Genomic DNA, 14,116 nt, shown 5'->3' with positions numbered 1-14,116 from the left:
TCTGTGCAGTCTCCAGATGCTTTTGTTATTCAGCTACTATCCCAGGCACCAAAAAACAAACTGCAAACTAAATTTGTTGTCCTTTAATTCCAGAGCAACTACATGAGATCCTTAAATCTGGTGTCTGGTAGTCCTTCACTGTCTGGCATGCATCACACTGAACTTCTGAATTATTCTGCCTCGCTCTGTATATCTTTGGATCCCTGACCCTAATCAAAGCATTTCTTTGCTTTACCATGTTTTTCAAGTGCACTGAATTGTTCACCTCAAAGATTTAAAAGCTCATTAAAATGTATGTTGAGATAGTCTTATAGGAACCGCAGGTCAAAGCTCCTAAATTAAACTCTAATAATGACTAATTATGTCTATTGCTTAATACACACAATATAATTTCAACTTAAAGATGCGCATTGTTAACAATGGCCTTCTTTAAAGGCTGAATTAATTGATACGCACAGATGCAAGTAAGTATTTGCATTTGTACAAACACATGTCTGGACAAACAGGCAAAATCCAAAGAGAGGAAGTTTATCACATGCTAATTACAGCTTTTGCTCTCAATTGTTATTGTAGACGTTGGTGCTACGTTTGCGGGACAACATGATGAAGATGGGTGAGGAATTGGACCAGGCTGCTGAGACCGAGGCTCGGGAGAAGGAGACTGCAAAACGTGTCCAGCAGCGGATGGAGGAGATGAAAGCAGAGATGGATGACCTTGTTGAGAGGGAGCAGGAAGCCTCACGAAGGTGTATGGAACTGGTACGTACATTCAGTTCAAACTCAACTCTTCAAACAGAAGACATAAAAATACAAATTTTTGATCTACACAGGTGGCCAGCAAATCAAAGGGAAAAATACCTTAACCTTTTGGCTGGAGCAATCCATTGAAACTAATACAAGCTGATAATTTATTACCATGGCTTCCCCTAAGGGTTATGTCAATTTAGTTGGGGAGGTGTTGGCTGAGTGGTATTTTCGTTGGACGTGTTAATCCAGAGACCCAGCTAATGCTCTGGGGCCTGGGTTCAAATCCTGCCAAGGCAGATAGTGATTTTAAACTCAATAAATATCAAGAATTAAGAGCTGAGTGATGATCATGAAACCATTGTCGATTATCAGAAAGCCCATCTGGTTGACTAATATCCTTCAAGGAAGGAAATTGCCATCCTTACCTGGTCTGGCCTACATGTGACTCCAGACCCACAGCAATGTGGTTGACTCTGAACAATTAGGGGTGGGCAATAAATGCTGGCCTAGCCAATGATGCCCTCATCCTGTGAATGAATTAAAAACAAAACTTTTCCCTCTACAGACTGAAGTGATTCACCAATTTTGAAACCATTTCTGTACTCAGATTTAAAATTGGGCCCATTAAGTTTAATTTTAATTTGCAAGAATCTCTGTTTGGATCATCCATGTACTTCTGTTGGTTAGGCTGGATGACAATAAGGTTCACTTCTGGGCTGATGTGGTGACAGCAATGTGTAGTTTCACCCATCAACCCACCTTGGTCACCTTGTACAGTAAATGCTCTTCCATTTGATTTTGGAAGTAATAGATTCCAAAGTGTTAGCCACAATAACCTTTCACCACACCTTGTGATCACTCACATCTTGAGGAAGCCCTGCATTGCTCTGCTTCAGCGGTTATACTGTTTGAAGCTTTTTATGGAGTCAAGAACATTTTGTGTGAAGGTCTGTACACATTGGCCAGACAAAAGTTAGAATGCTGTGTGCAATTAAAGGCACATCTTCACAGAAACCTTTGTTTCAACAGGGTACTGGAGTAATTATAATCTTGCACAGTGATTTGAGATGCGGGGATAATTTTCCACCTGACCTGCACATCTTTGGATTGTGGGAGGTCAGGTGGATTGGCCACGCTAACTTGTCCACAGTGTTAGGTGCATTAGTCAGAGGTAGATGGGTCTGGATGGGTTGCTCTTCAGAGGGTCAATGTGGACTTGTTGGGCTGAAGGCCCTGCTTCCACACTATAGGTAATTGAATCTAATTTCTACCAGGGCAGAGAAGGGTTAAAAATAGTTGCTGGGATGATTTTAAAAAAGTGAGGAGTTTTGATAAGGATGACTAGGGTAAAGTCCATCTCATCAGGTCGGCCAATCAACGCTGTGCGGCGGCTATCAGAAATGTAAAGAGAGAAAAAAGGAGAAAGGCCTTCATTTACAAGCCAAGTGTGGCATTGAATGTTTTGTCAAAGGGAAGGGTCAGGGAAAGCACTGGCAAAATTGTTAAATATTGAAATAGGTGAAGATACTTGACTAACGGGTGAGAGCAGTGCCTTGATGATGGTGTCCATTGAGTTCATATGCATACAGGTAAAAGGCAGGTCACTCAGGCACACCTCAGGTGACAGGGTCACATTACTGCCAACACTGGAATCTGTACTGCAAACAAAAAAATGCTGGAAATCACAGCGGGTCAGGCAGCATTCATGGAGAGACAGCAAGCTAAAGTTTTGAGTCTAGATGACTCTTCATCAGAGCTTGAAATGTTAGCTTGCTCTCTCTCCATGGATGCTGCCTGACCCATTGTGATTTCCAGCACTTTTTGTTTTCAATTTATGTAAAGTGACACTCACTGATATAGGGCAAGAGTTAAACTCAGAGTTGCATACCTTTAAAAAGTCACTCAATTAATACATTTATACCAGGTAAAGGTTGGCTCTGGCTTGACTTTGATCAATTGGCAAGCAGGAGTATCACAGGCAGTGTGTTTAACCAAAGTTTGCTACAGTGAAGGTCAAGATATAACAGGCCAAGTGGCCGAATTGTGTGCTAAGCAATTAGGCAACTGTGGCTTATGTCCCAGCATCCTTTTAATATCGATATCAATGGAACTGATGATAACAAAATAACAAAACAAAATAGGTTCTTGTAATGAGATGGGGGCACATAAGAAATTATAACCCAGTTGTTTCAAATTGGTATGAGTTAAATATCTTAAGAGAGTTAGTATTCACGGATTGAGTGCTATTGCACATTGATTTGAAGACAAAAGCCCTAAATGGTTGTCATGGTGATGAACATGATTCTGAATACTGAGTGCATGTTATAATTGAATAATTGGCACTAAATGAAGTAAAAACAGTGATAAACCAAATTGTTAATCATTTTTTTATGATGGTGTCAAGCTAACTGATAACTGTTTCAAGTGCTTTTCTAATCAAAATGTACTACATGGTGTGATTTTCTAATTTAAACACAACCAGGGGAATCAAGTCAACAACATCCTCCTTCTCCAATTGGCTGGTGAATCATTATAAATAGGAGATAATCTTTTATTAATAAAGATATGGAGTGCTGGAAAGCTCCATTCTTATTTATGAAGAGTGTTGAAGCATAACAACATTATGGAGGTCTCTTCAGTTTTGCAATACATTTTTATTGGTGCTTCTCTAATTTCAGCAACTAATAGATTTGGTGGTGAAATGAATGCATGAATGAAGAGGTGGTTTAAATGCAATCCTCTGCAAGTTGGTTGTTCTTGGCTTTTTGCCTGTGTTTTCTGGGTTGACACAGAAGGATGCCATTTGACCCCTCGTGTCTGTGCCAGCTCTCTACAAGATCATTACAGGAATGAACCAATGCCCTGCCTTTCCTCCATAACCCTGCAAATCTCTTCAAATAATGATCCAAGTCGACAATGTGGTCCTGATGAAGGGCTTAGACCTGAAATGTTGATTCTCCTGCTCTTCAGTTGCTGTCTGACATGCTGTGCTTTTCCAGTCCTGAAGCAAATAATGATCCAAGTCTCCTTTTGAAGGTCATGAATGAATCTGTTCCCAACACATTCCAACGTGTTATATTCCAGATTCCAGTGACTCACTGCTTATTTCCAACTTATTCTTATCGACTCTGTCCTGACCCTGTACGATATTGAGCAACTCGATCAAATCAATCCCCCCTTTCAAACTTACTCTGTGCCAAGGAGCAAAGCTCACTTTCTACAATCTACCCTATAATACAAGGATGTTGCCAGGGTTGGAGGGTTTGAGCTATAGGGAGAGGCTGAATCGGTTGGGCCTGCTTTTCCTGAAGCATCAGAGGCTGAAGGGTGACCTCATTGAGCTTTGTAAAATCATGAGAGGCATGGATAGGGTAAATAGACAAGGTCTTTTCCCTGGGTTGGGGGAGTCCAGAGCTACAGGGCAAAGGTTTAAGGTGAGAGGGGAAAGATATAAAAGAGACTTAAGGAACAACATTTTCATGCAGAGGGTGGTATGTGTATGGAATGAGCTGCCAGAGGTAATGTTGGAGGCTGGTACAGTTACTGCATTTAAAAGGCATCTGGATGGGTATATGAATAGGAAGGGTTTAGAGGGATATGGGCTAAGTGCTGGCAAATGGAACTCTATTAGATTAGGATATCTGGTCAGCACGGACAAGTTGGACCAAAGGGTCTTTTTCCATGCTGTACATCTCTCTGACTCTATGATTCTAACTGAAATTAATTTGTGCCTGGAGCCATTCTTGTAAATATTTTCTTCATCTGGTGTATATGAGAGTACAATTGTCAATGAGAATTACTGTTGGGAAAGCGTGTAGCAGCCAATCTCTCAGCTCACTGAGGAGGTGCTTTGTACAATGATAGGACTTGGGGCTGATGGTGCTTGTGGAACTCTACCTTATGAGTGCCATCAGAAACATTTCCCGTTGTATTTTTTTCCCAAAGATTATTGTGGAAAATGAGAGCGCACATTGTAGAGGTTAAGATATTAGCATATAGTAAAAATCAGCGAGCTATCAGGAAACAGAGAGTAGGTCATTTCTGGTTAACAAGTCGAGATCAATGCTTGGCTGTCAACTTTATTCAGTTTATACAAATGCATTGGATGAAAGGACCAAAAGTGTGGTTGCTAAATTTGCTGAAGCCACAATGAAAGGTAGGAAAATAATTTGAAATGAGGACATAAAGCAGCTACAAAAATATAGAGGTAGATTAAATGAGTCAGTGAAGATCTGATAAGTGGAGTATAATGGCAAGAAAATGTGAGATTGACTGGAAGAATGAATAAGAAGCATTTTATCAAAATGGGAAGAGTTTGCAGAGCTCTGAGAGGCAGGGAGATCTGAGTGTCCATGTGCACAAAATGCAGAATGATGGTATGCTGGTACAGCAAGTAAATAGGAAAGCTCATAGAATGCTATAGTTTATTGTGAGGAGAATGGAAAGCAAAAGGAGGGAGGTTATGCTTCAGTTACATAGATTACTGACGAGGCCAGGTCTGGAATATTGTATATAGTATTGGTTTCCATATTTTCAGTCACAGAGTTTTTACTACATGGGAAGAAGCTCCTCTCCCAAAGATTTGGAGCTGCACTTGCCCGAATCTCGAATATTCATAAGTTCCCATTGATACCAACTCTGCCCAGTATCATTGACGGATTCTGCATAGGAGAAGCCAGAGATTGTCAGAAATTTGCCCAGAATTTGGTTAAGAGGTCTACATTGTCAATTAAGGTAAAGTCTAGCCTAGAGTTATGATGTTATTTGAACATCTGGGAACACACATGTAATGGTCTAGGGCTATTATTGTTAGAACATGTTAATCCAGAAACCCAGGTAAGATTCTGAGGACCCGGGTTCAAATCCCACCATGACAGACGGTGGAATTTGAATTCAATGAAAATCTGGAATTAAGGGTCTAATGATCATAATCCATTATCAATTGTTAATCAGCCATTGCCTCACAAACCTTATTGAGTTCTTTGAGAAGGTGACCAAATAAGTGGATGAGGGTAAAGCGGTTGATGTGGTGTATATGGATTTCAGTAAGGCATCTGATAAGGTTCCCCACTATAGGCTAATCCACAAAATACAGAGGCATGGTATTGAGGGTATTTTGATAGTTTGGATCAGAAATTGGCTAGCTGTAAGAAGACAGAAGGTGGCTGTTGATAGAAAATGTTCATCCTGGAGTTCAGTAACTAGTGGTGTACTGCAAGGATCTGTTTTGGGGCCACTGCTGTTTGTCATTTTTATAAACAACCTGGATGAGGGTGTAGAAGGATGGATTAGTAAACTTGCAAATGACACTAAGGTCGGTGGAGTTGTGGATAGTGCAAGGATGTTGCAGGTTACAGAGGGACATAGATAAGCTGCAGAGCTGGGCTGAGATGTGGCAAATGGATTTTAATGTGGAAAAGTGTGTGGTGATTCAATTTGGAAGGAGCAACATGAATACAGAGTACTGGGCTAATGGTACGATTCTTGGTAGTGTGGATGAGCAGAGAGATCTCTATGTCCATATACATAGATCCCTAAAAGTTGCCACCCAAGTTTGATAGAGTTGTTAAGAAGGCATACAGTGTGTTAATTTTTATTAATGGAGGGATTGAGTTTTGGAACCATGAGGTCATGTTGCAGCTGTACAAAACTCTAGTGCAGCTGCACTGGGAGTATTGAGTACAGTTCCGATCACTGCATTATAGGAAGAATGTGGAAGCTTTGGAAAGGGTGCAGAGGAGATTTACTAGGATGTTGCCTGGTATGGAGAGAAGGTCTTATGAGGAAAAGCTGAGGTACTTGAGGCTGTTTTCATTAGAGAGAAGAAGGTTGAGAGGTGACTTAATTGAGACATTAAGATAATCAGAGGGTTAGATAGGGTGAACATTGAGAGCCTTTTTCTTCAGATGATGATGGCTAGCATGAAGGGACATGGCTTTAATTTGGGGGGGGGGGTCGGTGGTGGTGAAAGATATAGGACAGATGTCAGAGGTAGTTTCTTTACTCAGAGAGTAGTAAGGGCGTGGACTGCCGTGCCTGCAATAGTAGTAGACTTGCCAACTTTAAGGGCATTTAAATGGACTTGGATAAACATATGGATGGAAATGGAGTAGTGTGGGCTTCAGATTAGTTCCACAGGTCGGCGCAACATCGAGGGCCAAAGGGCCTGTACTGCGCTGTAATGTTCTATTTTCCAAGTCAGGAAAAACCCAACTTGTTCACCAATGTCCTTTCGGGACATCCTTATCTGGTCTGGCCTACATGTGACTCCAGACACACAGCAATGTGTTTGACCCTCAATTGCTTTCTGAGTAATAAATGGTGGCCTACATGCTGACATCTTGTGATTGAATAAAAAGTATACCTATGTGTGTTACAGTTACCAATCGATTCAATATCTGCTTATCTTTGCAGATGTCCTGTAATCCTGCAGCATTGGCCCCACCTGGTTTCTATTATAGCATTGACTAAGCTGAGGAGGTGGAGGGAGGAAGGATAAAATATAACTGGAACAAATATACAATTTTTTTTCTACACATGGGAGGGAACTGCCATTACTCACTGTCATAAGTCACATATCCTCTCCATTCACATTGGAAAAGCTGATCCCTGTGTGTCTATTTATTTTTCACATGTTACACTATTATTAATACATTTCTTGGAGAGGTTTCTCAGAGCTGCACAATATATTTAGAGACTGTGAAGTTGATGATTTTCCTAGACTCCTGCTGTGTTCCCTCCCACTGTGTCTCCTTCATTACCCTTTGAGATATAGTTTGGCAACTCAATGAATCATTAGTCAGTGTTTACACAGAAAAGTGTGAAAGAGCGAATATAGTTTTTTAAATTGTGTGCCTTCTATAATGTCTCTGATGGGATGCACTGATTGTCATTACCTGGAGTGAGCTTCCTAAGGTGGCAATTTGTTTCAAACATACTTTGTTAGGGTGAGTTGTGAGATTGTGTGTATGTGTTGAGGGGTTAGGGTTTGGCCTTCAGGAACAGGAAGGACTGGGAGCAGGTGGAAAATCAAATGAACAAACACAAGTATATCTCAAACCTAATCCCGACTTGCCTCATGCTACCCTCCGCCCACACCCTGAAACTTCTGCATTTAACAAGCGTGGATCACATTGGAAGCCAATTCACTTTCAGTTGGCAGATCAGCCAATAAAAGTTTCGGTAGACACCGTATCCCTTCATTTTAATCCACATACCCTGCACATCCCCGGACACTATGGGTAATTTAGCATGGTTAATCCACCTAACCTGCCCATTCCTGGACACTATGGGTAATTTAGCATGGCTAATCCACCTAACCTGCCCATTCCTGGACACTATGGGTAATTTAGCATGGCTAATCCACCTAACTTGCACATTCCTGGACACTATAGGTAATTTAACATAGCTAATCCACCTAACCTGCATATCTTTGGATCATGGGAAGAAACCATAGCATTCGGAGGACATCCATGCAGACACAGGGAGAATGTGCAAACTTCACACAGAGAGTCACCTGAGGGGAGAATTGAACCTGGGTCCCGGTGCTGTGAGTCAGCAGTACTAACCACTCGTCCCATATGTTTATTCAATTTCCCATCAAAGCATCTTCTATTTCCCTCAACATTTGAACCAAACTTTGAATAAAGCCATTTCTCCTGAATTTCCTGTAGGACGCATTAATGACTATATTTTCTTGCTAGCTCCCAGCTCTGGTTGCACCCATATGCGTAAACATCTTGTACCATTGCATTGGGCAATGGATTTCCTATTCAAACCTCAGGGGAAAGATAGATTCCTTGATCAGTGACATTCTGAGAAAATGTCAGAGTTTGCCGTGAAGTCCAGTAGTCTGGGAGAACTGGTTACAATGTGCAAAACATAGACATGTCAGGTTAAAGGTTGTACCTATAAATGTTAGTTTAGCTCTCTTATTCAAACATTATTGGGTACAGTCATTAATCTCAGCACTCCCAACTTCCACTGTGCTTTCTCGATCACTGCTTATCTTGTTCAAAAACTGGCTGACAGATCCTTCACTGGGCTTTTATGTTTCTTCAAAATAATCCCTGCTCGCTTTCCTTTGTTGTTCATCTGATTATTTTAAAGGGAAAATGGCCAGTTGTGCAAAATGACAATAACTACTCTCCTACTCAGCTGCAAGCAAACAACTCGGAATCTGTTCTCTGATGTCTATACATAAAAGAAATTCTCAGAATTTGCCACAGAAATAAGCCATTCAGCCCATGTCAGTGTTGATGCTCCTCTTGAACCTCCACTGATCTTTGTAATCAAACTCTATCAGCAGAACCCACTAATTCCTCCTTGATCCCAGGACAGCACCTTCCAAATTCACAAGCAATTCCATCTAAAGGGATAAGAACAGCAGATACATCAAAAGGCCTGTAGCAGTTCACCCACCACCTTCTGAAGGGCAACTAGGGGTGGGCAGTAAATGCTGGGGCAGTCAGCAACACCCACATTCAACAAGTGAGTAAAAACTGTCTCCTCTCAAATACATTATTATTATTCACCTGATCAACTCTCCCGCGCCCCCCCCCGCCCACATCTCCCCATTCCCTGTTACTCCCTCCTGCCATTCCACACCTGCCCCCAAACCCCACAGATACATTCTCAATTCTCACCACTCTCTGGGTAAAGAAATTTCTTCTGAATTCCTGATGTGAATTCTTGATCAATAAGTTAGATTGATTTCCTTTTGGTGCTTGGTCTCACCAGCATCGGATCTCTTTGTTGCTAAGGCTTATTTGCCTTTTCAACTCATTTGTACTTATAAAACATCCAAATAAAATGTGTTGTTCAATTCTAGTTCTTTTCTTCTCCTGCTCTATGAGTCATAGAATTGTACTGCACAGAAGGAGGTCATTTAGCTCATTGTGGCTTTACCAGCTCTCAGACAGAGCTATGCAAATATTCACTGACTGTTGTACTGTCTTCCTAGCCCTGGAATTTTACCCTTTTTAAGTATTTATCCAATTCTCATTTGAAAATTACGATTGAATCTGTTTCCATGACTGTTTCAGGAGTGGCACGGTGGATCAGTGGTTAGCACTGCTGCCTCACAGCACTAGGGACAGGGGTTCAATTCCTGCCTTGGTGACCGTCTGTGTGGAGTTTGCACATTCTCCCTGTGTCTGTGTGGGTTTCCTCTGGGTCCTCCTGTTTCCTCCCACAGTCCAAAGATGTGCAGGTTTGGTGAATTGGCCATGCTAAATTGCCCATAGTGTTCAAGGATGTGTAGGTTAGGTGCATTAGTCAGGGGAAATGCAGAGTAATAGGATAGGGGAATGGGTCTGGGTGGGATGCCCTTTGGAGGGTCGGTGTGGACTTGTTGTACCAAATGGCCTGTTTCCACACTGTAGGGATATCTAAATACAAATTTTCCCCATCTCTGGCTCTTTTGAGAAACACTTTAAAGCTCTGATATCGCTCCTTCAGCCAGTGGAATCAGGTTCTCCTTAATGTATTGACACCTTGCGTGATTTGCATGTCCTTAATAAGTCTCCCTATGATGTTTACTACTGTAAATAGAATAATCATAATTTTGTCAATCTCTCCAGATAACTCAAGTCCTGATCGTTCCATTTTTGAAAACCTCCCCTGTCCCGTCTTCAAGGCCTTGACACCCTTCCTAAACTCTGCCCACAATTAGGCACAATACTCCAGCTGGGACCTAACCAGTGATTTACATAAGAGACAGGAATCAATATTCAAGCATTGTACTGCAGTCTCTCGAATTACAAAGACTAACAATTGTCAAGAACCAGCCCATTATCAGATGTCTCATCGAGCTAATTATAAACTCTAAGTATTGTTATCAGTGAGTCAAGCTTGGATTCATTTTCAAACAGCAAATACCACCGACACAAAGGGAGTTGATTAAACGTTATTAAGATTTAATAGAAAATGCTTCATACTAAGCCTTGCACAGACTAGACATATCACTGCAGTTCTATATTACTCAAAACCAACCTCATTTTGTATGTTACACCTGTGTAGCATGTGTGAAACCCACTGCCAAATCGAATAGGCAAAAATGGACCAAAAAATCATCATATGTTTGCCTGGGGTTTGTTATATAATTTGCCAGTTGGATGGTAACTCCTGTCATTTTAGTTGTAGATATATATTAGATTCCAGTTTAAAACAGATAATCTGAAAGGCTCTGTGCTCCTGCTGCTTGGGCCCGAAACACAATGTGTTTCGACAGTCTCCACAGTAACATACGCAGAGAGACACAAAAGGGAGGCTTGGTGTGGGAAACAGAAGAATTTATATTGGATTAATGGATGGGTATTAAATGGATTAACAGTTGAGACTGAACCATAAAGCAAGGCAGTGCAGGAAGAGCCATACTCTGTATCTGTGCGCCATTCTCTTTGACCCTGGGTTTGTTTCAGAAAGACAGTGGAGGTTGTTTTGACTTTGAACAATCCAGTGAAAGAGCCAACACTGGATCAGCTGCTGGTTGCGTATGTCATGCTCACTTACCAGGTGTGTCCACAGAGCAGTCTGTGAACTAAACACATGCTACCTGCTTTTTAAGGATCAAGTGTTTCAAATTACAGATAACCAGCAGCACTGCCTTTCGCTTTGAACAAGATAAAAGGTTAGATAAGGTTTGTTACATAACTGCCGCCGAAGGTAATAGAAAAAGTGACAAAGCTATTAGCCAGAATACACTGCAAAGATTGAAAGTAAGTCAGGGCAAAAGCTATATATGAAAATGAAATTGAGATCAGCTTTTAATATCATTGCTGGTCTGACTTGCTTGAAAGTGCGTTTTCTGAAGTGAAAGGTTGCAATCAACTTAAGCAATGGTGAGGTTTTGTAGTTGAATAGTTAAAGGCTGTTCCCGAAAGTGGAATGAGTGATAGTTTTTTTTGTTTTGCTCTTACAGCTTGGTTGCTCTTGGTAGCCTGGTGACACATCCCCGGATAACCCACTGTCTCCCTGTTGGGGTTTATGCAGATGTGCTCGAAATACCTGCACACAGTGTTTGCTTGCAGCCAGACTTCTGCATACTTCAAAACTTATAAATGATTTATATTCAAAACTATCAAATCATGTCACCAGGTGATGTATATAGGCAGACCAGACCTGGAGCACAGGCACATCTGCTGTCTTTTAATCAAAGTCGTTAACTATTTCAGTCTCTCAGCTATTACCTTGATCACTCTGTCTGATCTCCAGTGAGTAAGGAAGAGTTACTCCTATCTCTGAGGAAGCCATTACCAATGTGTTTTTGTTTACCTTTTGAAACATTTGTTGAGATCAAAAGATCTCTTGCAATTCTTCTTGAGGCAAGTGTCGTCTAATTCTAACACCAGTTGAATCCACAAGGATAGACTTCTTGTATCTATTTTAAAGACACATTAAGTTTCTTTCCAAAATATATAACAATGTTACCTCACATTCATGACATACACCTCACCTATCATTCCTCTCCAGTGAAGTTAACAGACAGAAAGACTGAGAGATATATTTATGGGGTGACTTCTGATTTCACCAATCATGCAGCCATCTGCCAAAGACTGAATGTGCTCCCCAGAAAATGCTAATTTTAAAAAACAAACATTGATGAGATGAGGGCATTGCTGTGAAACCAGTATTTATTGCTCATTGAGTCAGGTAAGAGTCCACATTGCATTAGCTATGGAGTCACATGTAGGCCAGACTGGGTAAGGATGACAAATTTCAGTTCAATCCAAACAAATGTGGGGTGGTACATTTTGGAAGGTTCAATTCAAAAGCAAACCATACAGTAAATGGAAAAGTCCTGGTGAAAATTGATGTACAAAGAGATCTAGGTGTTCAGGTCCATTGTTCCCTGAAGGTGGCAACGCAGGTCAGTTGAGTGGTCAAGAAGGCATACGGCATGCTTTCCTTCTTCGGACAGGGTATTGAGTACAAGAGTTGGCAGGTCATGTTACAGTTATATACGACTCTGGTTCGGCCACATTTGGATTACTGCGAACAGTTCTGGTTGCCACATTACCAAAAGGATGTGGCTGCTTTAGATATGGTGCAGTGGAGGATCACCAGGATGTTGCCTGGCATGGAGGGTGCTAGCTATGAGGAGAGGGAGAGTAACTTAGGATTATTTTCATTAGAAAGGAGGAGGTTGAGGGAGGACCTGATTGAGGCCGACAAAATCATGAGAGGTATAGACAGGGTGGATAGCAAGAAGCCTTTTCCCAGAGTGGAAGACTCAATTATTAGGGGTTACGAGTTCAAAGTGAGAGCGGAAAGATTTAAGGGAGATATGTGTGGAAAATTCTTCACACAGAGGGTGGTGGGTGCCTGGAACCCGTTGTCAGCGGAAGTGGTAGGAGCGGGAACGCTAGCATCATTTAAGGTGGACCTGGACAGAGACATGAATGGGCAGGGAACAAAGGATACAAATTCTTAGGAAATAGGTGGCAGGTTTAGATAGATGATCAGTGCAGGCTTGGAGGGCCGAAGGGCCTGTTCCTGTGCTATAATGTTCTTTGTTCTTTGTTCCTTCCTGAAAGAACATTAGTGAACCAGATGAGTTTTCTCCCCAACAACTGACAATAGCTAAAACAGTTAGACTCTTAATTTGAGATTCTTTTAAAACAATCAAATTCATATTCCACCATTTCAAGGATTTAAACCTGGGTCCCCATATCATTAACTGGGTCTCCAGATCAATAGTCTGCTCATACTACCACTCTGCCATCACCCCCCCCCCCCCTACACAGCTATGGAAATTTGTTCATTTCCTTCTTATGGCACTCAGAAAGTGCCCCTCCTCCATAAACAACAATTTAGAGCAGAATTATTTGCCTCATGATGGGGCCAGGAATTTGCACTTCTCTACAGCTGGCATGTTCAATGGTTGTGGTTCTGTTTGCCGAGCTGGGAATTTGTGTTGCAGACGTTTCGTCCCCTGACTAGGTGACATCCTCAGTGCTTGGGAGCCTCCTGTGAAGCACTTCTGTGATCTTTCCTCCGCCATTTGTAGTGGTTTGAATCTGCCGCTTCCGGTTGTCAGTTCCAGCTGTCCATTGCAGTGGTCGGTATATTGGGTCCAGGTCGATGTGCTTATTGATTGAATCTGTGGATGAGTGCCATGCCTCTAGGAATTCCCTGGCTGTTCTCTTTTTGGCTTGTCCTATAATGAATTCAACTGGGACAACACTACTGTTATAGGACAAGCCAAAAAGAGAACAGCCAGGGAATTCCTAGAGGCATGGCACTCATCCACAGATTCAATCAATAAGCACATCGACCTGGACCCAATATACCGACCACTGCAGCGGACAGCTGGAACTGACAACCGGAAGCGGCAGATTCAAACCACTACAAATGCCGGAAGAAAGAT

General features: G+C 41.7%; 1 protein-coding gene across 1 annotated transcript in view; it reads left to right on the top strand.

Annotated features, from left to right (window-relative positions):
* Positions 1–14,116, top strand: part of LOC122562395 (unconventional myosin-XVIIIb-like) — a 379,067-nt gene that overhangs the window by 334,330 nt on the left and 30,621 nt on the right. The window contains exons 40-42 of the mRNA XM_043715251.1: positions 574–759; positions 11,169–11,240; positions 11,337–11,377. Coding sequence (XP_043571186.1) covers positions 574–759; positions 11,169–11,240; positions 11,337–11,377 — 299 coding nt within the window. The remainder of the gene's footprint in view (positions 1–573; positions 760–11,168; positions 11,241–11,336; positions 11,378–14,116) is intronic.

This window comes from Chiloscyllium plagiosum, chromosome 25 (assembly GCF_004010195.1).
Source record: "Chiloscyllium plagiosum isolate BGI_BamShark_2017 chromosome 25, ASM401019v2, whole genome shotgun sequence".
NCBI lineage: Eukaryota > Metazoa > Chordata > Chondrichthyes > Orectolobiformes > Hemiscylliidae > Chiloscyllium > Chiloscyllium plagiosum.
The sequence above is the reverse complement of the archived record's forward strand: the minus strand, read 5'-3'. Positions and strand labels throughout refer to the sequence as shown.